Below are 22,119 nucleotides of genomic sequence, written 5' to 3'. Positions count from 1 at the left end.
TTCATTAAAAGCAAAAATCCAAAAAAATGCTCTGCTGTTTATAAAAATCAAAGCCCCGGGACGTGCATGTTCTCCCATTTTGGGCTCTTTTTTTTATTATTTTATTTTATTATATTTATGCATCTACAACTACATCGGAGGAATTCTGCAGCGGCACAGGAGTTGGAGTGCTTGCCTCCAGCTCGCAGATCGTATAATTCTGCATGCGGTTTAGGGGCTTGCTGCACAGCCCACACATCTGGTGCTTATAAACGCCGTATATCTCGAAGTTCAGGATGTTGTACAGATCGAACTGGATGGTGGAAGACAGCTGCGTGCACTCCACAATTAAAATATTTTGCTCGTTCAGTTCCACGCTGTAAGGGCATATGGCATATTATAAAATCGTATATACAGGCTAGAGAGCATTCTTACCGGAAGTCGTAGTCACTAGTCTCCATTGGCCATTGATAGGGCTTTTTGCGCACGTTGTGCGGTGTTTGATCCTGGTTGAGATATATGAGCACCGGTTCATCCGTGGGCAGGCTGCTGTTGTCTGTGCGGACGCGGAAGTCGAAGTAGTTTTGCCCGATATGGATTCGCAATCCATAATTGTTGGACAGTCCTTGAGCCGGCGAAGGCGTAACAAACACGGCAATCTGTGGCAATGGCGAACAGTCAGCCACCAGCAGCGTGAGACAGTCGGGACGCACCGCAATCTCTCTGAGATTGATCAGGTAATCATCAAAGGTATTAACCATGCCATTGATTACTGAGCAGGAGCGCTTAAGTCCCGAGTCGAAGGTAAGCTCGTGGGAAGCGTCGAACTTGGAGTCCAGCTTGTAGAAGAAGGGGATCTGATGGAAGCGCCACTTCGCTCCGTTGACCTCCACAGCCAGCCGGAACTGGTCCTGAGGAGTTTGCATTGAAATATTTATCTCCTGGCTCATATGCAGACTGTCCACCTTGTCGGCGGATAAGGCGGACACTAAGTGGTCCAGTCGATTCGACCACAGCTCGAACCAGGCGGGCATCTTAAAAAATATAAAGGTGAGTTGATTGGTCCTTATAATTTGATATATCTGATATACTTACATTGTTAAACTTCAGGTCCATGTCGTATTGTGTGATCGAGGTGAAGTTCTCAAAGTTGCTACGCTTGCAATACCTGGAAGTGGGGATGGGCGAGAACTTGAGTACCTCCTTGGGACAGAAGTCGGTGTCCGTCAGCGAGATCTTGTCGGAGCGCAGGAAGGCACGGGCATGCTCCGAGGGCTGGCGAGATGAAAACGTTGGGTTAAAGAAGAATCCAAGAGACTCCACGCTTATGTACACTTACACCAGCTCTAGCTGCAAACTGCACCGTGGATCCCTTCTCCGGGCACTCGCTCTCCTCGGTGGCCAGGCCAAACACCACATCGCCATTCAGAGTGTGAGGTCGCTTGGTAAACACCAGCGGTTCATAGGTCAATTTGGTGCAGGCCTGAGATGAGTGAGAAAATACTGTATCCTTAAGTGTAACACCATGGTTTTTTTTAATGGTTTTTTAAGGTATAAGCCTTAAATCTGTCAACTTGTCATGTGACTAATTGATTTACCAATTCTGAAATGTGGAATACAATTTAATTTCCTAACCGGCGGTTCTTCACACAGTATGTCCCAGTAGGTCAATAGCCAGCTATGCTCGGCACGAGTCAAGTGCTCCTTTTGGGTGGCGGGCGTGACACCCTGTAAGTATTATGTAGTTACACATTGCTGCCCTCAAGCGTAGGGACAAGAAAAGGTGGGGTTTAGCTGTTCGCCGGAGCTCCGGGCGAGTGGAGTGGGCCACATTACCATGACGAAACAGCAGACAACGGAGCCACAACAACTGCAGCAACGATTAGCGAACCCACACACACATCCTGACTGACTGTATGACCCCCTTCCATCCCACCGTCCGTGCCTGCGTGCCATCTTATTACGAGTATACACATTCACCACCCATCCTTCCGAGCACTCGAGCAGTCGCCGCAATGGCCCACATTCGTGTGTTGTTTGCGTCCCGGAATCGAGACCGAGTGTCGAGTCTGGCAACCAACCGGACTAGAGTGAAGCAGGCCTGGCGGCGTAAGTTGCCCTGTTTGATCAATACGACTCGGTGGGAGCTCAGTAGAAGGCATCCAGTTACGCTACTGTTCAGACGAATTTCTCCTGTCGTAAATTTGTTTTGGGAAAAAATTACATTTTCTTTTATTTTGTAAGAACGCTGTAAAAATCTGGAAAAAGACCTAGTGCTCTCGATTTTTTCTTTCGGTACCGCCATCGGGAGCATTCAGTTGCGTTGCTTTTATAAATTTATGTTTACTTGATTCTCGGTCGGACAAACTGCAAAATGACTTCGGTAAGTGATATATGATATGATATAATAGATATAGGTGCTTATGTGGTCTTTCGCTGCTTCTCCAGATCGAATCAAAACGCGTCCAATATCGAAAGTATTTGGAACGCGCCGGAGTCATCGATGCCTTAAGCAAGGCTCTGATTAAGCTTTACGAGGAGCAGAATAAGCCGGAGGATGCCATTCGCTTTGTACGCAAGTTTATGTGCGAGAGCTGCCCGGACGATGCCCAGTACGATGTAATGAAGAACGACCTCGAGGAGGCGAAGACCCACATCTCGAAGCTGGAGCAGGAGCTAGAACGGCTACGCGGACAAATGTGAGTTCCTAAGATCGCGACTTGTCAGTCCAGTCTTGACTCGGATTCTATTTACACTCAACAGCAAAAAGTCACCGGAGGAGTACCAGGAGCTCACTACTGAGGGCTACAAATCGCTCATGGATGATGAGGAGAACGTGAGCTCACTGCTGCGTAAGTACCTGACTCCGGAATTGCTGGAGGAGTACATGCTGGTCACCACCCCTGCGCCGGTGGATGCCTACCTATACGATTGCGCCGTCTCCGGATTCGAGCATCACGACGCGCCCGTGGGCATTTTCGCGGCAGATGCCGACAGCTACGACGTGTTCAACAAGCTCTTTGATCCGATCATAAAGGACTATCATGGCCAGATGGACAACGAGAACGATGTGCTGCAGAAGGACCCAGACTTTGGCAACGTGGACGAGATCGAGAACTTGGATCCGGAGCGCAAGTACATTCTGTCCGCACGAATCAGAGTGGCTCGCAATATCGAAGGCCTGCCCTTCTTCCCCAAACTGACCGAGAAGCAGTTCATAGAGGTGGAGGAGAAGGTGCGTTCGGCCACGGAGACAATGGATGGCGAGCTGGTTGGCTCCTACCTGACAATGGCGGACATCGATGCTGAGACCCAGGCCGAGATGGTCAAGAGACATATATTATTTCAGCGCGGCGATGAGAAGCTGACCACAGCCGGCTGCTATCGTTTCTGGCCAACTGGTCGTGGTGTCTACCACAATCCCGCCGAGACCTTCCTGATCTGGGTGAATCGTCAGGACCATGTGCACATTATGTCCATGGCACAGTGCGGCGACTTGGGCGATGTTTACAATCGCCTTGTCAACGGTCTAACCGAACTGGAGAAGACGTTGGCCTTTGCCCGCCATCCGCGTTACGGAAACCTTACGGCCTGCCCCACCAATTTGGGCACCACCCTGCGCGCTTCGGTGCACATCCGTCTGCCGCTACTCAGCAAGGACCCCGACCGTCTAATCGCCCTCGCCGAGGAACTGCAGCTGCAGGTACGCGGCACCGATGGCGGCGAGCTGGCCACCGTGGAAGATGGTGTCATGGACATATCAAATAAGAGGAAGCTTGGTTTCACCGAGTTCGAACTGGTCAAAACACTGCAGGATGGCGTTGTGGCCCTGATTAACGCCGAGGAAGAGCTCGAAATAGCCGGACAGGAGGGTTAGAAACAAATAGCGATTACTTAAAACCTTGTAAAGCAATCAATATCACTACAAAGTACTCAAGAACACTTACAGACGAACACTTAGAGAAACAGGAGAAACGTATCTTTGGTTAAATAAATTTGTCCCCTAGCCACAGACAATCTCACGACAGACTCACCTTCCAGTCGTCCTCGTCATCCTTTGAATTTCGCTGGACCTGGCCGGTCAGCTTGAACCAGTTGGACTTGGTCGATGCCAGCACGTCCAGGGTAATGTTCCACCTATGGAGTGCATCCGCAGCATGATTTTCGTTCATGTGGTCCGTGTGCTCCAGTGTGAGACCAATCTGCTTGCCTTTCATGTCCGACGTTTTCAAAACGTCTTCGGCACAAAAGTTACCCTCGATCTGAACGAAAATGGGTTTTAGTTATAAATATTGTTAAATATATAATATTATTTCTCACCCTGGTGTTCTTCTCGTTGTACATAAGCATGGTAAAGTTGCGATCGTGTCCCAGGTGTATGGAACTAAGCTGGGTGAAGCCAAATATGTACATCAAAGCATTGACCACCATATTGCCGGAGAACCCACTGAAAGTGAAATGATTAGCCGAGGAGCAAGTCGGTTTCGAAATACAAAAATTACTTCTCCGTGAACTCGGACTTCAGCAGCATCCCCCTGTACTTGATGAGCTCGTTGAGATTGGTGGTCATGCTCAGTCGGACGCCCAAGTCCGGCATTGGGTAGCTAAATAGTTGAACCTGCGAGCTAGACTTTATTATTATTCTTAATTTTACCCATTTTGAGATGCTTAAAGAAGTTAATTTAATGTTTTTAATTTATTTTTATATATTAAGTTATTATTCTTCTCAATAAAACACTTACCACATCGTTCCGACCCTCGGGCACCATGATCTCTTCGAAGGGCGCCGCCGCTGTCTTCGTAATCAAGCCCCTGGTCTTGGTCACCGCCCGCGACTTGAAGGACAGGCCGCTGGTCAGGTTTTGGGGCCGGGAGAAGGAGTAGCGCCTGCACTTACTGCCACTCTCGTTCAGATGCAGTTCGCTGCTAAAGGGGATGTAGATGAGGAAGCCCTGCTCCCGGTTGATCTCGTGGTCGAGGTTCAGGAACGGATTGTAGCTACGACTGCGCACCGAGGCGTATGAAGAGTACCGGGCATCGATCTCCAGCGTGTGCTTGGTTATGGGCGAGTTCCGCTGCTCTGTTATATTGCCACGCAGCGAGGTCAGAACGGTGGTCTGCAGCAGGACGTCGGAGGAGGTTCCCAGCACCGTGGGCACCGTGTAGCGATTCATGAAGGGCCAACGAACCGTCTGCATGTTGATGTGACTGTCTGTCCGAATGATCTGCTGCATTCTTTCTAGAACTGTGGGAAACGGTTATGAATCGCACTTGGCTGATGGTCAAGAGGTCAATGTACTCACTGTTGTCGTAGGTCAGCTGCCGGAACATCCGCTGGTTGAGATAGTACGACAGCACCGTCTTGCCCTCCATTTGCAGGATGAACTCCAGATGCAGGTCCTTCGAGTTGATGATCGGAGCCTGCAGCATGGCCAATAGCGCCTTGATGCTCTTAAAGGTGAACGGATCGCTGCCATTCCTTGATTGCATCTTGTTCAGGATGGTATCTGGCAGCCCACGTGCCTTGATGTATAGCTGGAAGAAGTTGAGATTGCTTATTAGATTCTAGAAAGCCTGAGAGGATCTGCTTACCGCCAGTTGTCCTGTGAATTTTCCTAGGGCTTCGGTGTCGAACTTAAAGAAGGCCACCACAGGCATGTCCGACTTTGGATCGCCCACGAGGAATACCTGAAGCATTGCACCGATGCCGAACTTGGAGTCGCGATAGTCAAAGATGTAGTTACCGGTGACCCAGTAGCGTGACTCGGGCTTCTGGGGCAGATGGCGATGCATGTAGGACAACAGACGGCGTCTAAATAAAGGATTTACGACATCTGTGGATGGCTGTGAGTTAGGCTGAGTTAGATAACTTACAGGTGCTGGTAGCAGGGATATGTCGTCTCCGAGATGCTCGTCACCGTCGTCCGGTAGTAGTTGATCATGTGGGGGTCCGTCTCGCTCTGGATGATGCGATGGATGCTGATGAGACGTGCGGCCGTGGGGTTGGAAATCAATAGCAGAGTAACCGCTGCCACACGAAGTTCTAGGCTGGCATTTCGCGACTCAAAGATCGGCCAGTAGACCTCATATATGCGCTCCGCTCGCCGATCTGCCAGTGCCAGGGTCGTCCAGGCGGCCTGGAACTTCAGATCCTCGTGCTCGTTGGGGTCCTGAACGATGGGCTCCAAAAAGTTGGCCACATTCCCCAGTTGCAAGTTGTTTAGACCCTGGAGATACAACATCTTTTGGTCGAAGTCGCGATCGCCTGCGAAATCAAATTAGTTTATATGGAACTGACGGTTATTTGGAAGACTTACTTAGATAGGCATTAAAGTACTTCTGGACATACTCCTCGAACTTTTCCTTATCGATGCCCTTGGCCACATAGACATTATGGATGAGGGTGGCAAAGCTAAGGATAGCGGCCTGCCGCACATCCGGGCGATCGGGTCCGATATTGAGGAAGTCCTCGCACTTTTGCACCAACTCCGCCGATAGCTCGAAGATGTGGAATGGCATGGGTATGAGCAGTTGCACAGCGATTTGCGGCTTAGTCAGCTTGTTTAGCACGAGGTGGTGGGTCAGGAAAACTGAGGCCTTAGTTCCAATGCGGGGAATGATTTCATGAAAGATGTTGCGAATGGTCTCCTGACGATAGGAGGTGCCAATGTCCACCTCACGATAGAGTTTAGTAAGCGAATCAAAGTCCATCTCGCTGAGAAGCTTGATCACGTCGGAAAGAGTGGAGTCGTAGGGTTCCGAGAACTTGAATTCCGTAGTCTCTAGTGCTTCGGCCAGACTGTCTAAGAGCGTCCCTGCCTGGGCAATCAGCGTCTCCTGCTGCTGAGGGCTACGTCCTCCAGTGGGATCGTTGGGATCCAGCCGCTGCAGCTCCAGGTTAGATGGCTCTGCCGCCATCGAAGTTTCAATATCGATGGGATTGTCGATGGGCGTCTCGTTAAGGAAGTTGAGCAGCAACTCCGAGTTGATAAATTGTGCTTCTCCCGTGGATTCGAACGTATGGATGAGGGTTGTGCCCTTGGCATGGGCCATGCTTAGATAGTAGCCCGTCTCGTTGTGCGGGGACATCCCGTAGATGGCCTCATTGCCAATGATCACACTCTTCTGGTGATCGAATTCGCACGTATTGGGCGGCACGTTGCTGCGGGTGGTGTGAACCGCCTCCGAGTACGGCTTGCAGGTCTTGACCTCCGGCGTTTTGCGGATGGAGATGTAGTTTGTTCTGTTGGACACAAAGTACTCCGTGCGGCAGGTGCCGTGAATACCCAGCTACCAGTAAAAATAGTATCGTTTAAATTAGGAATTATATCGAATGCTATAACTTACCTCATCCACGACGAAGGCGCCGCTGGACTTCATCTGGAACTGCAGCACCGATGCGATGGCCCGCTTGAAGTTCATGCTCCATATGGGATCGCCTTCCTTGAACACCACATGTGAGATGGCGCCATCCTTGGTAAGGGCGATCTTGAAGGGCTTGTAGGGCGGGTACATCTCCTTGTTCTGCAGGAACTTCTCGCCGGAGTTGTTCAGCGTAACATCGTCTATGACCAGCTGTCGGGCAGAGAGACAGACGATTAGCCGGGAAAGCCCTGCAATAATGCTGTAATCTTCGATCGACCGGGGTCGAACCGGCTGATAAGACGCGCCGAGTCGCCGTTTATCTGGCCAGCAGAAATTAGTCAGATCGGCGCTCTCATATGGCACACATGCACCATACCAGGCTCAGGCCCATGTCCATATGCCTGATAAGCGAGGGACTCTCTACTCCTAGAGAGTCACTCTCAGTCAAAACAATCAGAGCTGATTAACAAAAGGGAGGAGGAGTATGGGAATGGCATTATCTGTGGGGGCTCAATGAAAGAAGTTCACAACCGAGTTCAGTTTATTGTGGCGACTCCGCTCCGATCTTTTCCAGAGTCGCTACCGCTCAGTGAATGGTTAAATTGTCTTTAATTCATCTGCGAATTCTTCTTCGTCTGCGGAGGCTGACAAGAAGTCGCTGCAGATGGTGATGGGGAATGGGGAATGGGAAATGGGAATGGGGGCTACAGAATGCGCCGATTGGAACGTATAAATTGATAATGAAATCAATAAATTGATTTGATTTTTCACTGATTTCCAATTGATATACACACTCTTCTACATACAAAAAGTATAAGTGAATACTAGAATGGATCGATTTGTATAAACAAAAATAATATTAAGAAACGCTTGCCGGAACTGATCCGAAACTGGAACTGATCCTAGACAACTTACCGCCGCAGCCAAGACCAGCTCGCTTTGCCGCTGGAGCGTCAGCTTGCCCCGCACAATCCATCCGGTGGTGGGTGGCGCCTGGTGGCCCTCGTCCTGGGGCTTCGCACCCACCAGGACATTGCCCTCGTACTCGTAGAGCATCTGTTTGTTGAGGCCAATAATGCTGAAGGCATGGCCGGCGTCGAAGATCAGGAACAGATCTGCCGGATAGATAGATAAATGGGAAATTGAACTTCAATTCGATGGATGCTCCTCCCATCCGCTCGTGTTCATCCATCCCTCCCTCCATCTATGTCGCATTCGCGCGGATGGGCAATAAACTCTTCAATTATCAATTGAATTTCTTATATATATATACTAAATGTGCATGTGTATATATAATATATATACACATATTTGAATGATCGCAAAACGCTTTAATCAATGTTGCTTCTAGGTTTCTTTTTGATGCGCGCCTCGTCAATGAATAATTACGTCATATTCTTTTATTAGTTTCTGATACAGTTGGGATTATCAACTAGGTTACTCTCACGTACACACAAACACGGAGCACTTGAGTAGCCTCATGGCCTCCTACTTGCTACTAGCTACTTCCTTCCGAGGTCGTGGCACTCGCTTTTTCACAGATCTTCCGACGCTTTTCACTTCGCGCACAGATTTCTTAATGTAGTATCAGTCAATATATATATATATATATATATATATTATATATAATATATATATCAACGCGACTGTGTATTATCAGATTTTTCAAAGAAGCCGACGCTTTTCCTCCTTTATCGCCAACGCGTCTAATTCCCGGATCGGATCACAGCTCGACACGTCTGCTCTGTTCGCGATCCAAGCTCAAACTGAGCGGACATAACAGCCGGATGGTTGGCCTTGCTGGAGGTTTCGTTGATAAGAATCATGCTGCGAAGAGCAGCTTGGCAGCTGGGCTCTCTTACGATCTCTTGGGACTACTCTTGGGAAATGTCCTATAAATAGATTTTTGCCGCGTCCACTGGAACAATTTTATAACGGACCAGAAAACGGATTCTCAAATTTTAGAATTTGAGGATTTTAAGATTTCTTGCATTACCTTGATTTTACATTATTCTCAAGAACAATTTTACATTCCTCCAAGACTAAATAATTTAATAAGGACTAGAAATACACAATATTGCGCTATTTATTTGGTACCAGACACTTTTAAATTATATCAAATCTCGCGGATTGTCTATAAAAATCTACGTTATTTATTAGTATAAGAGTAGCGTATAAGGTTACTTATCGACGAACTAAGACTTTGACGAACTGCTCTCATACGTATAACAATACACCACAAATCACATGGAATCAGGAATATCAGAAACTACTCTGTATGTCACTTAAGGCTAGCGTGCTCCCCCATGAGCATGTCCTGCCCTGAAGTGGGCACCACCCGTTCCAGCACCACTTGGTCCTCCTGCTCCTCCGGACCTGCGGTTGTCCGATCCCGATTCCGCACTAGCGTCTCCGTTGTCAGAACCACCGCTCTGTTCCGCATCTAGATTCTTGAGTTGCTGTTGCCACATGTCCGCGTAGATGCCATCTTCGCGCAGCACAAGCTCTTCGTGCCGGCCACGCTCCGCTATGCTTCCCTGCTGCAGGACCAGAATCTCGTCCGCATGGATGATGGTGGACAGCCGGTGGGCAACAATGATGGTGGTACGGTTTGCGCACACCCTGGCCAAAGCAGCCTGAATATTACGTTCTGTGTGGGTGTCCAAAGCTGAGGTGGCTTCATCCAGGAGCACAATGATGGGCGCCTTAAGAAGCGTTCTGGCGATGGCTACTCTCTGCTTTTCACCTCCACTGAGCCGCAGACCTCGTTCGCCCACCTTTGTCTCATATTTTTCCGGAAAGCCGAGTATCCTTTCGTGAATATCAGCGGCACGAGCAGCCTCATAGACAGCTTCGTCCGAAGCACCCAGCTTGGCATATTCAATGTTGTAGAAGATGGTGTTGTTAAAGAGAACCGTATCCTGGGGCACCACTCCAATGGCCTTCCGCAGACTCTGCTGCTGCACAAGTTTGATGTTTTGTCCGTCAATCAGGATAGCACCGGTCTGTACATCGTAGAAGCGGAAGAGCAGCCGCATGATTGTGCTCTTGCCGGCTCCAGAGGGTCCAACAATTGCTACTGTCTTACCGGCGGGAACTGTGAAGCTCACATTGCGCAGCACTATCTTCTCCGGAGAATAGCCAAAGGTCACGTTTGAGAACTCAATGCCACCGCCGGCAGTTAGAAGGGGCGAACAGCCTGGAGCATCCACAATCTCTTCCTCCTCTTTCAGCAGATCGAACATGTTCTCCATGTCCACGAAGTTCTTTTGTATGGCTCGGTAATAGGTGCCGAACCAATTCAGCGGCATGTACAATTCCATCAGATAGGTGGAGAAAAGCACAAAATCGCCCACGGTGAGGGTTTGATGGTGAACCACCAAGTATACACAGAGCAGCGATCCGGCCAGTAGGCCCAAGCATAGGATAATATTCTGGGCTGTGTTCAGCATGTTGAGGGTCAGCATTGAGAGGAACTCTTCCTTTTGGTACTTAAGAATGGCCTCCCTGTAGCAATCCACCTCGTAGTGCTCCGCTCCGTAGTACTTGACTGTTTCGAAGTTAAGAAGAGAGTCCACGCTGCGAGCACGCTGCTCATTGTCCGCCAGGTTCATTCTCCTCTGGTACTTAGTTCGCCATTCAGTAATTGCAATGGTAGAGGCTGTAAAATTGAAGGATGTATGGAAATACGAATGGAATTAATCCATTTTTGACACTTACCTATATACAGGAACATGGTGAGGAAGACGATTAGGCCAAACCACCAATTGAAGGCGTAAACAAAGTATGCCACTGCAACGAGCAGATCCAGAATGGTTGGTGCGATCGAGAAGACAATATAGTTGAGGAGGTTGTTGATCGAGTCCGTGCCGCGATCCATGACACGCAACACCTCTCCCGTTTTGCGTTGCAAGTGCCATCTCAGCGAAAGCTGGTGCAGATGCCGGAACAGCTCAATCTCGATCTCCCGTGTCGTGTACTGTTGAACTCGTATCCAGAGGAAGGTGCGAAGGTTATTAAACAATCCCATGCTCCCAGTGCCGCCACCCTGGAGGAAGGACAATGCCACATAGACCAGCACAAAGTCCCAGCGAAAGACGATCGGCGCAATGGTAAGACTGTCAACTGTCGAGACAGGAGATTAGCAATGAATTACTTAACGAATTACGTCCATAATTCCTGACCTACCCAACTTCTTGCGATAAATCGGCAAAAACAGCTTTATGACTCGACCGGCAAGCAGCAGTATAATGCAAACGATGACGGCTATCTGCAGCGCAATATTCTTTTTCGGCCAAAGGTACGGAAAGACGGTGCGCAGCTTGCGCCATCCGTTCCTGAAAGCAGATCCTGTCTGCACGTTCCCCTGCGATTCGTTGGCGGTATCATTGTCCAGCCGCTGATGAGGATTGTACGGGGCCATGATGCCAGGAGCTTTCAGACCCAAAACGAAAATGAGCAGGGAGCACAGGAACCGGGTGACAAACAAGCCCATCTCAATTTGATCCTTGTTCCTGCGGGTAGTTAAGGCAGTACTATAGATTAGCCGTTTTACAGCTGTTCGAATTATTTACGATTTTAGGTGGAACCACCAGTCCTCGTGGCGCAGATTTATGAAGGCCAGCGACTCGTTAATGAAAGCCAACGTCCAGAAGAGCAATAGAACAAGGCCATGTCCTCGGGTGGGCATCGAGGGCAGCTGGTAGTAGCGCTCCTTGAGTATCAAACAGATGCTGAACGGGTAGGAGAAGCACACAACGCAAGTGGAGAATATCTGCAGAAAAGATTTGGATGAGTAACAGGTTCTCCTTGATAATTCTAATACTCACCATATAGCCGTACACCGCACTATCTGGATAAATACGTGCGTTCATCAGAAAGCGCAAAACAGCCAAAACTGGGAGCAGGAGCAACAGGAAGAGCTGCATCGCGAACAGTCGTGACTTGGAGATTTGCGTGGGATCCGTTATCCTGGTGGCATACCTCCGATACATGAGCAACTGAATGCAGCCGAAGAGCAGAAGGAATCCACCGTATACCCCCGGTCCCACGGTGTCCATGAAGCAGTGGGAGATGCCATGCTGCGTCCACACGTCGCTGAGGGTCACGTTGGGCGGGCAGTACAGCATGGTGAAGTCCGGTAACCTGCGCGGCGACGAGGGAAGGCAATTTCGGAACGATAAGCTCTGATAGAAACGTGCCAGATAAAGTGGAGCTGTCACTGGGAAACAGCTCGGTGAACACAATTGCTTTGTTTTATGGGCTGGCGGCAATTTCGCAATTATTCACCCAAATTATCAGACGCCCCCAAAGGGAAAATCATTCTTTTTTGCGGAGTGCAAATAGTGAATTGATAATTGGTGCCTTTGCAGCACGGCACCAAAAGATGCGATACCCTGGAGTCCGGCAGCCGTGGAAACTGCAACTCATCCACAGCCCATTGGATATGCTAAATTATGCAATGTTGCGTATGCTCGATGCGCCGGCGGGTCTAGTGATCCCCTCTTACCCGCTATAAGAAGTCGCGATCTGGAGCGAACACCGCAATCAGTCGTGTGACAGGTGATAACTCAACTAACGGACAACTGGCGGGCAAATCCAGCCCAACCAACACCAACGACGATCAACATAAATAATTTTGGCCAAAGGGTTCGGTATGGCCGTTTCTGCTTACCCACAACATACCACATACACATTGTGCAGTGGAAACAGGTGAGTTTCATTTTAATTAACTTAGCTTAATCTATAATATTTTCGATGGATAAATTAATGGACATTTAAAAAAACCTACTTTTAAGCGATTAAAGGTTTAGAGTAATTCTATTTTCAACCTGAAAGTAAACAAATTTTTATATACGGTCACATTAGTTTTTCCAGCCCTTGTTTTCAGCTTGGCGCCCAGTTTTCAAACAATTTTCTTATCAGAATTTGAGATTATTTCACCATTGCCTGTATTCAACCCACCATCTTATCAGAACTTGTGATTATTTCACCATACCTTGTTTTTGAAATCTCTTTTTAACATATTGCGCGTAAATTATACAGATTAAATAGATTTCTTTATTCGTCAATTCTCAAAATAAATATTCAATGTTCATCTAATACTTTACATTCAAGAAATTTTCACAAATTGTCTACGCTTAAACCTTAGGTAATATCTACTCTAAGCTAATTTTTTGAGTTTTGTAGAGAATGAATATTCAAAGCACAAGGAACAAATTGATTGGGCGTAAGTTTCTATTTACATCTAGAGTTTTCTTTTTTTTTTAATTGGAGGTTTGGTTACATATAAAATTCGCTACTTATGAGTAAGGGGATGGGGCGATTAAAACCTGGGAAATATTTTAGAAGATTTCCCGTACGAATTTCGAATTTGATTCGGTCGACTATTGACTAACCACTAACTTGTTCAACTTGGGTTTAACTTATTATCACAAACAAGTACATTTAATATGCATATGATTACAGTGAAGAGGGAGTCGACTCCCCCCCATACAGCTATGAGTTGATCTTGGCCAGCAGTGGCTGGGTGACGGCACTGCCCGCCACCGGTGGGCACTGCTGCTTGTAGCTCTTCACCAGGAAGCCGTAGTGGCTGCTGTCCGCCGGAATGTTCTGGCCACTGCCGCTCCGTTGCGGACTGGCGGTCACCATCTGTGGAATCGGCGGAGGAGCAGCCAGCGGCGGCGGTGTGGGCAGCAGTGGGGTCTCGTCCCCTTCAGCAAACTTGATCCTCAAATGCCCACTGCCCATGCTGCCCGTTTCGGGGCCCGGGGAGGCATTGGCCTCACTCCTGGCGCTCGTCAGCAGCGTTGAGATCGTGGGCGAGGGCTTCAGCCGGGTGCGTTGGACACCGAGTGGCGGCGGCTGTAGGATACCGCTCAGATTGGAGCTGGAATTCGAGTGCACATAGCCGTGGCTATTGTTATTGAGGTGATGGTGGCTCTTGAGTGCTCCGCTCAGCGGCAGCCGGAAGTGTGCCAGCTCCCAGCTATCGGAGGTTTCCTCCATGTCCCTCAGGCTGCGGCTGCTGTAGATGTCGCAGTTCCTCTGGGCAGCCGCCGCTGTATCCAGATAGTGGTTCTCAGTCTTGTGGTAGTCAAAGCCGCCGCCATTCAGCTTGGGTGAACTGGAGCTGATCTTGCGTTTCACGCGGAGATTGGGAGAGTCCTTGGACGGCGACGGTGGCGGTGGCAGAGCGATCGCAGGTGGCGGTAACTGGGGCGGTGGCGAGGCCACCACCAGTTCGGAGTACTGCTTGTGCAGATTATGCGACTGGCTGCGCTGCGGTTGCTTCAATGAGGAGCGCCGCGTGAGCATCAGCTTGCTGGGCGAGATCAGGGAGTTGGGGCGGGGCACCTCGCCCTCCAGCCAGTAGGTCAGCATCTCACCTTTGCCCTTCATGGGCACAAAGCCGCGGCGTGTGGTCACAAAGGTGCCGAACTCGTCGAGCGCCTCCTTGGTGGTCTCACTTATGTGGATCTTGAGCGCTTCACCATTGGACTCCATGCGGGAGGCAGTGTTGACAGTGTCACCAAACAGACAGTAGCGTGGCATCTTCAGGCCCACCACTCCGGCCACACAGGCTCCGGTGTGTAGGCCTATCCTTAGCTTCAACCGATCCTCCGGTCGATGGTGGATGCGGAAATTGTGCACCGCCTCCAGAAGGGCCAGTGCCAGTCGTGCGATCTCCCGAGCGTGCTGGTTGCCATTTCGAATGGGCAGTCCGGACACAACCATGTACGCATCTCCAATGGTCTCCACTTTGTAAACATCAAAGTTCTCCACAATGGAATCGAAACAGGTGTACAGGTCGTTCAGGAACTGCACCACCTGCATGGGAGTGCTCTCCGCCGAGATGGCAGTGAAGCCCACGATGTCACTGAAGTATATGGTCACCTGGTCAAAGGTCTCCGCCACCACTGGCTGTCCGCTGATGAGCTGGGCGGCCACGCTTTGCGGCAGCAATTGGTACAGCAGCTTCTCGCACTTCTTCTTCTCCTCGTGGTAGTCCTGGGTGCGCTCCTCCACCAGTTCCTCCAGATTGTTGGCGTACAGTTCCATGCGCTTCAGCAGATTGTCTACAATGTTTCCCGTCTCGTTGTCTCTGTAAGGGAGTCGAGATTAGTGAGGAATCCATGACTATGGAGTCAGTTAGCACGTACTTATTAAACCTGCGTATCATCGACTTGAGGGTATTAAAGTCCGGACGCTCGGCAGGATCCTCTGCCCAGCAGCGACGGATTATGCCATTGATGTCCGCCTTGGTATCACCGTTGGGTTCAAGTTCAGGACGGAATGGTTTCTGCATTCTATGAGGATTGTATCCCTTCACGAGTTCAATGATTTCTGAGCGTGCGAACAACAAAATAACGTTGAATTAGACTTCAATTTGGAAATAGTTTTGTGTAAACATGTTATGTAAATTATTCGTGTTAAGTGCAGTTTTATGTTAACACCAGACTGGATCCTTTGGTGGATTCTGCATTCGGACACCTAAAGATGTGCACGGGAAAGGAATATCTGGAATTGGCCAGCTTCTTTGCACAGGCAAAGCCTCCGAAGCCCCAGGACCTGAGGCCGTGCAACCAGCACGAGATCCTGCTGCAGCTCATCTGCAATCGCCGGCAGTCGCTGAGCAAGAGCCAAATGGCTGATCTCCTGTGGAACTTGACCACTGGTCCCAAGAAGAAGCACAAGAGGAGGCAGTGCGGCGGCATGGACGACCGGAATCGATCAGAACCGACCGATATCGAAGTGGTGTTCGGGTGCAGGGAGAAAACTCCACCTTCCACCATTTCGCACAGAGGCTGGGAAAGATCACGCATCGAGTGGCTGCGCAAGCTGGAGGTTCAGCAGAGGCAGTGCTACCAGGTCTGGCAGGAAACACCCGGAGCCGATGCCAGCACCAAGACGGCTATGAAGTCCAGCAAGAAGGAGAGGGAATGCGGAAAATCCACCATAAAAGACGCGCCATGCGAGAAACACAGCAAAAACCAGGACCAGCCCGGCGGTAGAAAGAAGGACAAGCACAAGAAGAAGACCAGGACCAAGAGGAAGCTACCCGGCTGCTGGGCCCTGCTGCCCTTTGGATGCGGCTTGAACCTCGCCCACGATTCCAGCTGCCAGGACGTGCCCCACCGCAGAGATAGTTCGTGATTTGCCTTTTTCGACCAGCCTGCAGTTTGATTTCGATTTCCAGATTCGCTGGCACCGCAATTAAATTCGTCTACAGACGTCGTCTAGTGCCAGTTGCCGAAGTTGCATTCTGCGGTCGAAGGAAGAGTCTGATTCCCAGTCACGGCCTAATTTGATGAAATCGTCAAGTGCCAAGTAGAAGGCAAAGTTTTTGACGCCAATTGAAATCGGCGAGGGACTCGAAGTTGGTCTGTGCGGTTCAACAGGGCAATAGGTAGTACTTCAACCAGGAAGACGGAACAGCAAAAAGACTAGCAACATGCCCACTTCCAAATACAAGTACTTTGGGCTTCTCGTTTGATGCAGGATCTTTAATTAATTAAATCCTATTTTGGTAAATTTATATTAGCAGAACACTACACTTAATTTTTTCTTTCAAGTTCGTTTATAAAATGATTTGAGTGAATTAAATTCTAGCATTCAAAAAAATGTTCAATGTTTACCCTGTTTAAGATTATACAAAAATATTGGCACGGGATGCGGGTTTTCAGTGCTCCTCCTTGCTCACAACCACAACCGCCTTAACCACCAGCCGAGTGGCCAACTGACGGACGAAATAACCGCAACATGTGCAAAAATCTGGCATTAAAATTCCGCACAGACAAAATCGGCCGCAACCCGAAACGGCCAAGTGGAAAGGACACTCGAAGGAAGAGAGGAGGGTATAGAATGTGAAACACTTGAATGGCATACCTTGTGGCGATTTCTCGTACGCACACCTGCCCAGGTAGAAGGGTCCTTGTCGCGTGGTTATCTCGTGCACAATGATTCCAAAGGCGTAGACATCGCCCTTCTGGGTGCCCTCCGGCGGACGATTGTGCTCCACTCTCAGCAGTTCGGGGGCAGTCCACAGGAGCTCTGTACAGAAAAATATATATTATTTAAAATATATATCGAATCTTGGAAAATAATATTATATCAATATTAGATAAAAGAGTTTTTTCTTTTCATTATTTACATGGAATATTCTTGCTGCATTCAACCAACTTTTTGGTTCAGTGCACTGCACACAGTAGCAAACTTGGACTACTTACTGCTCCAGTAGGCGTGGCTATTGCAGTTGCCCCCATCACTTTCCAGGTCGAATCTCGTCCGCCGCAGGGTATGCAACCCAAAGTCGGTGATCTTGAGCACGAATCGGGAGTCGACCACGCAGTTCGAGGACTTCAGGTTGCCGTGCGAACGAATGTCGGAGCTGTGGAGAAACTGCATGCCACGCACGATGTCGTGCATCAGCGACAGGCGGAACATCCAGTCCAGCTGGAACTGCTCGTTCTCGAGGATATCCTGCAACGAGCCCTTGGGACAGTATTCGGTGAGCAGGAAGCTGCGCCTCTGATCCAAACAGGCGCCATAGAACTTGACCAAGTGGTCGTGCTGCAAGTCCTTCATCCGCTTCAGTTCCAACATCAAACTCCGGGTCAGCAGGCCCTGAACGTTATCCACCTCCACTGGCTTGATGGCCACTTTGCTCTTGCGGAACATGCCCACTGGTATGAAGATTTGGCGATCTCCGTTGATGGACACCATGTCCTCGGACATCAGTGTCAGCTGGGAGCTTTGCTTCACCAGCGAATGGAAGGAGCCTCTCAGGCCACGCTCCGCTGCATCTCGGAACATTACATCCTCCAGCGACACCTTCCAGCTCATCGAGTTAATCTCTGCCTCGGCGATGTAGTGACGATAGCCGAAGAAGAAACACACGGCCATTACGACCACCATGGTGCCCAGGACAATTGACAGGATTGCATAGCCAGGAAGTGCTTAAATTAGACACATACATCAGGTTACACCATGTGTGTTCAAGATTTTTTAACGGGAATGTTGAGGAGAAGGTTGAATCCTGACCACAATACTTACAATTATCGGGGCATAGGGCGCCATCGTAGCCGCAAATGGGTCGATCTGGCGGCGCCTCCTCCCGGTCGCCCGCCCAGTGGATCTCCTTGTTGGCCTCGAACTCCAGGCGATTGTGCAGGAAATGGGCCACAATCTCGAATCTGCCGGTGGTGGGATTCATGTCCAGCAGCGAGTAGGCCGATAGCCGGTCGCCGTTGGCATCGATGGTCACGTTGCCGGTGATGCCAGTGAAGCTGCGGTTCCACATGCGACGCACCATGTCGGTGCCGTTGATGGGCCGTGTGAGCATGGTCGGATCCTCCCGGATGCTCTCGTTCAGCGCATTGGCGTAGAGCAGGACTCCGTCGAAGAAGGACGTGACGAATGCCGAAATCGGCTCGTTGTCGCTGAAGGTGTAGTTGTATTTCTCGGCGGCAATGGCTTTGATCTGCAAATGGCAACGGGCAAATCGAAACGCATTTATCTCTCTGCAGCTGGGCTATAAGCTTCCTTCCCTCCGCCCTTTCTAATCCTTATGGCTCTATTCTATGCCGCGGGGCATCAATTCCTGTCCGCTTTCCTGGCACTTTTCCCCCTTTAATTGCTTTGGCCCCCGTGAAAATTCAATTACGCGTTCGCTCGCTCGGAACGAGGGAAGAAAGGAAGGAAGACGATGGCTCTCGCCCAGGACGTTTTGTCACAATCCATGTGGAAATTATTGCACACCGCACTCCGTTTTGCCAACGGCGGATTCTCCTTTGACAAGCGGCGATGCCGGGATTTGGCCGGAGCAGCGCTTGCAAATGTCCATTGAGCGTAAGTTTTCTGCCAAGAAAGCCGACAATTTAAGCTGCAATCCTTTAAGGATGCAGACGTAAAATATAGAAGGATTGTATTGTATGCCAGGTGGCTAACTGAGTACTTTCACCCATTCGCAACTGGAGGGTAACAAATTGAAATCTTAATTATTTCGAATCAAATGTCTAAAAAAATGTGATAAAATCAGACTATTTATAGAAGTTACCTAAGAATATGTCTATAATAAAATCTACTTTGTATTAAGGGTATCTAATAGCTATTTTCCTGGCTCTATGGATTTTATCCTTCCATAGAAATATTTTTGGGAAATAATGCAAGCTTTCGCCATGCAAAAAGTCCTGTCCCCTTTATATATATCTCATATTTGTATCTTAAATGCTAGCAAACATTGTGCTAACTTGTACATATAAGATGTTGCCAAAGGAAAACGATGTCGTGTGCATTTTACCATACCCCCATCCCCCTCCCCGCTCTTGGATAAGTGGAAACATGGGGTGTAGAGCGTCATTAGCCAGACGGACCGGTGGCCCGATGAAGCCTCTTCAGAGGTGGCCACTGCCGTAGTTGCTTATCAGCAGCTGTAAGAGCAAATTCATTCGGTTTTCAGGTGGCTGACCCGGCTTTTAGAGGGCTCTTCGGGCTTGGAGTTGGCCAGCAAATGCTCTTAGGTGCTGTCGGCTTTGTTTGTTGCACATTTGCCATGCAGCAACAGAAAAATGTTTACAATTCCTAGCCCCTCGCTCGCCCCGTTGCATGTTGGGCTGCGGGACGTGTGCTGGAATTGAGTATGCATGAGGATGGCCCAAAAAATGGGCGAAAAACACACACAAGAAATCTGCAAAAATTTTCAAATTGGCTTCCACGTCCATTTCCATGCAAATGCATGCGGAGCCCCCTTAGTTTTCCGGCTTTTCCGCCTACTTTTCCCAATTTTACACTCACCTCATTGGAGACCCGGGTATACTCGTTATCATTCGGCTGTTTGGGGGTTACGGTCAGCATGGCCGTGTAGGCCTTCTGGGCGCGCTCATTATTTAAATCCGTATCGTTCTTATCGTACCACGGCTGCGACGTCAGATACTGAACCCTGCGTAGTGAAAACAAAGATATATTAAGTCAGTGTCTACAGTGGTCGCTCGAGAGGGTGAACTAAAGACAACAAAGATAGCCAAATATTTTATATTGTTTTAAGTCAAGTTATATTTATTATTTTTCGGCTATCTGCATTTTATGTGTGGTTTTTTATATTTTTGTTTTGTCTTATCAATGCCTTTGTGCCCGCCTACGGGTTAGGTTTATTACCAGCCATTGATATGCGTCATAAATTGTTTATAAATAGAATTATTAAGTGTTCGAATGCACCACACACTTGCACTTGCTGGCTTTTTTCAGTTCGATTCGAAGTAAATGCATTTGGAATCCATTAGCCCTGTTATCATCTGAGTTTCGCATGTGTTTCATTTGCTTCAATGTTAGCGGCTAGTGACATTTAGGAATATTGATTATGAATTACACTATAGTTTAAAACTATAACTGTGCGGCTCCAAGAAATCCACAATTTGTGAATGGAAAGACTGACTGCTATTGATCCTAAACTTATGATATTTGATTTATAACTGTTCGTCGATGACAAATAAGTAGTAACTAACAGTAATATTTTGAAAATCGAAAATCGAAAATCGATTAATCATCTAGTGGCTTACAGTGATAAATGGCAGTTACAAATCAAAAGGGATTCTATTAATAAGTTAATTATCTTTCTGTCTGTTTGCTTTGAGCTTTTGCGAGCAGGAAATTGATTAGCTAATCCGTATATACCGGCATTCACACACGCCTCGTCGCACTAGTATATAGATTAGTATATATACGCAGCATTTTTCCATTGATTGCGAGTGTCATGAAGGTCGGGCGATTAGAATGCATTTAATGCACATGCAAATGCAAGTCGATTGCACTAAGGCTCTGGCTCTTAGCAATCTGAAAATTGAACCCATCTATTCCGAACTTTTCCCGGGATGGAACTCCACATTTGGCTGGTCGAACAAAGAGCTGGTAGCTCGAGGGTCGAACAAAGAAGCTGTGGCATTACTCAGCACTAACGATTGTGGATAATCATAATAAATATGAAGTTTGTATCTGTATCTGTATCTGAGTCTGAGCACTTTGCTTGTCGTCCATTGTTCGGGCACGGAGGTTGACTGGCTTTAATCGATCGAGCCATGTGCCGAAATATGGAATTTCCTCAATTTATAAATAGTTAGGCTCTTGTGAGGTAAATGCAGAAGCTATTTATAAAGCGCGCTTGGTACATTTCATAACATTAACAACCTTGACTAATGCTGCTCATGCGCAGTTTGTAAAGAATATTTTTCGAGAGTGCGCGTGGATTTTTTCACCATTTTTATACGATCAAAGTGAAAGGCAGCAAATTGTTCGGCAATTGCCATAAATGATCACCTTTTGTCCGCGATAGTAATAGTGTGTGTGTGTGTGTGTTGTTAAGTAATTCATACATATATATTTGCTTAGTGCTGCGATACTCACCGCGAAAATAATTCAATATTGATGAAAACATATTCGCCGCTATCGATCATATTCAACTCCTCGGCTGTCAGCATAATTTGACGTATCGACTGCGGATCGGCGCACATTATGACAACTGCAAAAATGAAATAGACACAAAAAACGAGATGGTCAAAACCAGATGGTACACGTTGTATATATGTATATATATATGGTAGTCTTCTTTTTGGAAGCTAGCGGTCGAGACAACTCAGCTCTTGTCATTAAAAATGTATTAATTTATTAAAAAGTTGTCGAGCTTCTCGCGCTTGAAATGAGACTTGTAAACTTGTCAGTTTCCTTGACGTCAGCGAGTGCAAAACGTAATTCCGCGAGGGAAGCACAGAAAAATAAAAA

General features: G+C 48.3%; 5 protein-coding genes across 9 annotated transcripts in view; 2 read left to right on the top strand and 3 right to left on the bottom strand.

The window, feature by feature from the left end:
* Positions 1-27: 27 nt before the first annotated feature.
* Positions 28-9,103, bottom strand: LOC6727903. Its single transcript, XM_016176643.3, has 15 exons — positions 8,796-9,103; positions 8,260-8,459; positions 7,327-7,554; positions 6,297-7,269; positions 5,854-6,244; positions 5,572-5,791; positions 5,283-5,514; positions 4,722-5,224; positions 4,482-4,597; positions 4,300-4,426; positions 4,014-4,241; positions 1,319-1,462; positions 1,075-1,254; positions 415-1,013; positions 28-356 (listed from the first exon to the last, which is right to left on the bottom strand). The coding sequence occupies exons 1-15, from the start codon at positions 8,824-8,826 to the stop codon at positions 116-118; spliced, it is 4,413 nt and encodes a 1,470-aa protein (XP_016034523.1). The 5' UTR covers positions 8,827-9,103; the 3' UTR covers positions 28-115.
* On the top strand, positions 2,116-4,008 carry LOC6727904 (arginine kinase). Its single transcript, XM_002103223.4, has 3 exons — positions 2,116-2,362; positions 2,428-2,678; positions 2,743-4,008. Exons 1-3 carry the CDS (start codon positions 2,354-2,356, stop codon positions 3,854-3,856), a joined length of 1,374 nt encoding a protein of 457 aa, XP_002103259.1. The 5' UTR covers positions 2,116-2,353; the 3' UTR covers positions 3,857-4,008.
* Positions 9,104-9,412: 309 nt separating the features above from the next.
* LOC6727902 (ATP-binding cassette sub-family B member 6) lies at positions 9,413-13,018 on the bottom strand. The gene is made up of 6 exons (XM_016176641.3): positions 12,854-13,018; positions 12,174-12,489; positions 11,919-12,118; positions 11,533-11,858; positions 11,065-11,469; positions 9,413-11,005 (listed from the first exon to the last, which is right to left on the bottom strand). Exons 2-6 carry the CDS (start codon positions 12,471-12,473, stop codon positions 9,636-9,638), a joined length of 2,601 nt encoding a protein of 866 aa, XP_016034521.1. The 5' UTR covers positions 12,474-12,489; positions 12,854-13,018; the 3' UTR covers positions 9,413-9,635.
* A 366-nt stretch (positions 13,019-13,384) lies between these two features.
* LOC6727900 (atrial natriuretic peptide receptor 1) overlaps positions 13,385-22,119 on the bottom strand; it is a 30,459-nt gene continuing 21,724 nt past the window's right edge. For all 5 annotated transcript variants that reach the window (XM_039294740.2, XM_044923273.1, XM_016176636.3 and 2 more), the window contains exons 3-9: positions 21,745-21,859; positions 20,143-20,287; positions 18,403-18,829; positions 17,577-18,305; positions 17,236-17,400; positions 15,510-15,693; positions 13,385-15,451 (exon numbers count right to left, since the gene is read on the bottom strand). In XM_039294740.2, coding sequence (XP_039150674.1) covers positions 13,843-15,451; positions 15,510-15,693; positions 17,236-17,400; positions 17,577-18,305; positions 18,403-18,829; positions 20,143-20,287; positions 21,745-21,859 — 3,374 coding nt within the window. In that variant the 3' untranslated portion in view covers positions 13,385-13,842. The remainder of the gene's footprint in view (positions 15,452-15,509; positions 15,694-17,235; positions 17,401-17,576; positions 18,306-18,402; positions 18,830-20,142; positions 20,288-21,744; positions 21,860-22,119) is intronic.
* On the top strand, positions 15,716-16,896 carry LOC27206443. Its single transcript, XM_016175391.3, has one exon. The coding sequence runs from the start codon at positions 15,847-15,849 to the stop codon at positions 16,501-16,503; it is 657 nt and encodes a 218-aa protein (XP_016034520.1). The 5' UTR covers positions 15,716-15,846; the 3' UTR covers positions 16,504-16,896.

Source organism: Drosophila simulans, chromosome 3R, assembly GCF_016746395.2.
Source record: "Drosophila simulans strain w501 chromosome 3R, Prin_Dsim_3.1, whole genome shotgun sequence".
In the NCBI taxonomy this organism is placed as follows: Eukaryota; Metazoa; Arthropoda; class Insecta; order Diptera; family Drosophilidae; genus Drosophila; species Drosophila simulans.
The sequence above is the reverse complement of the archived record's forward strand: the minus strand, read 5'-3'. Positions and strand labels throughout refer to the sequence as shown.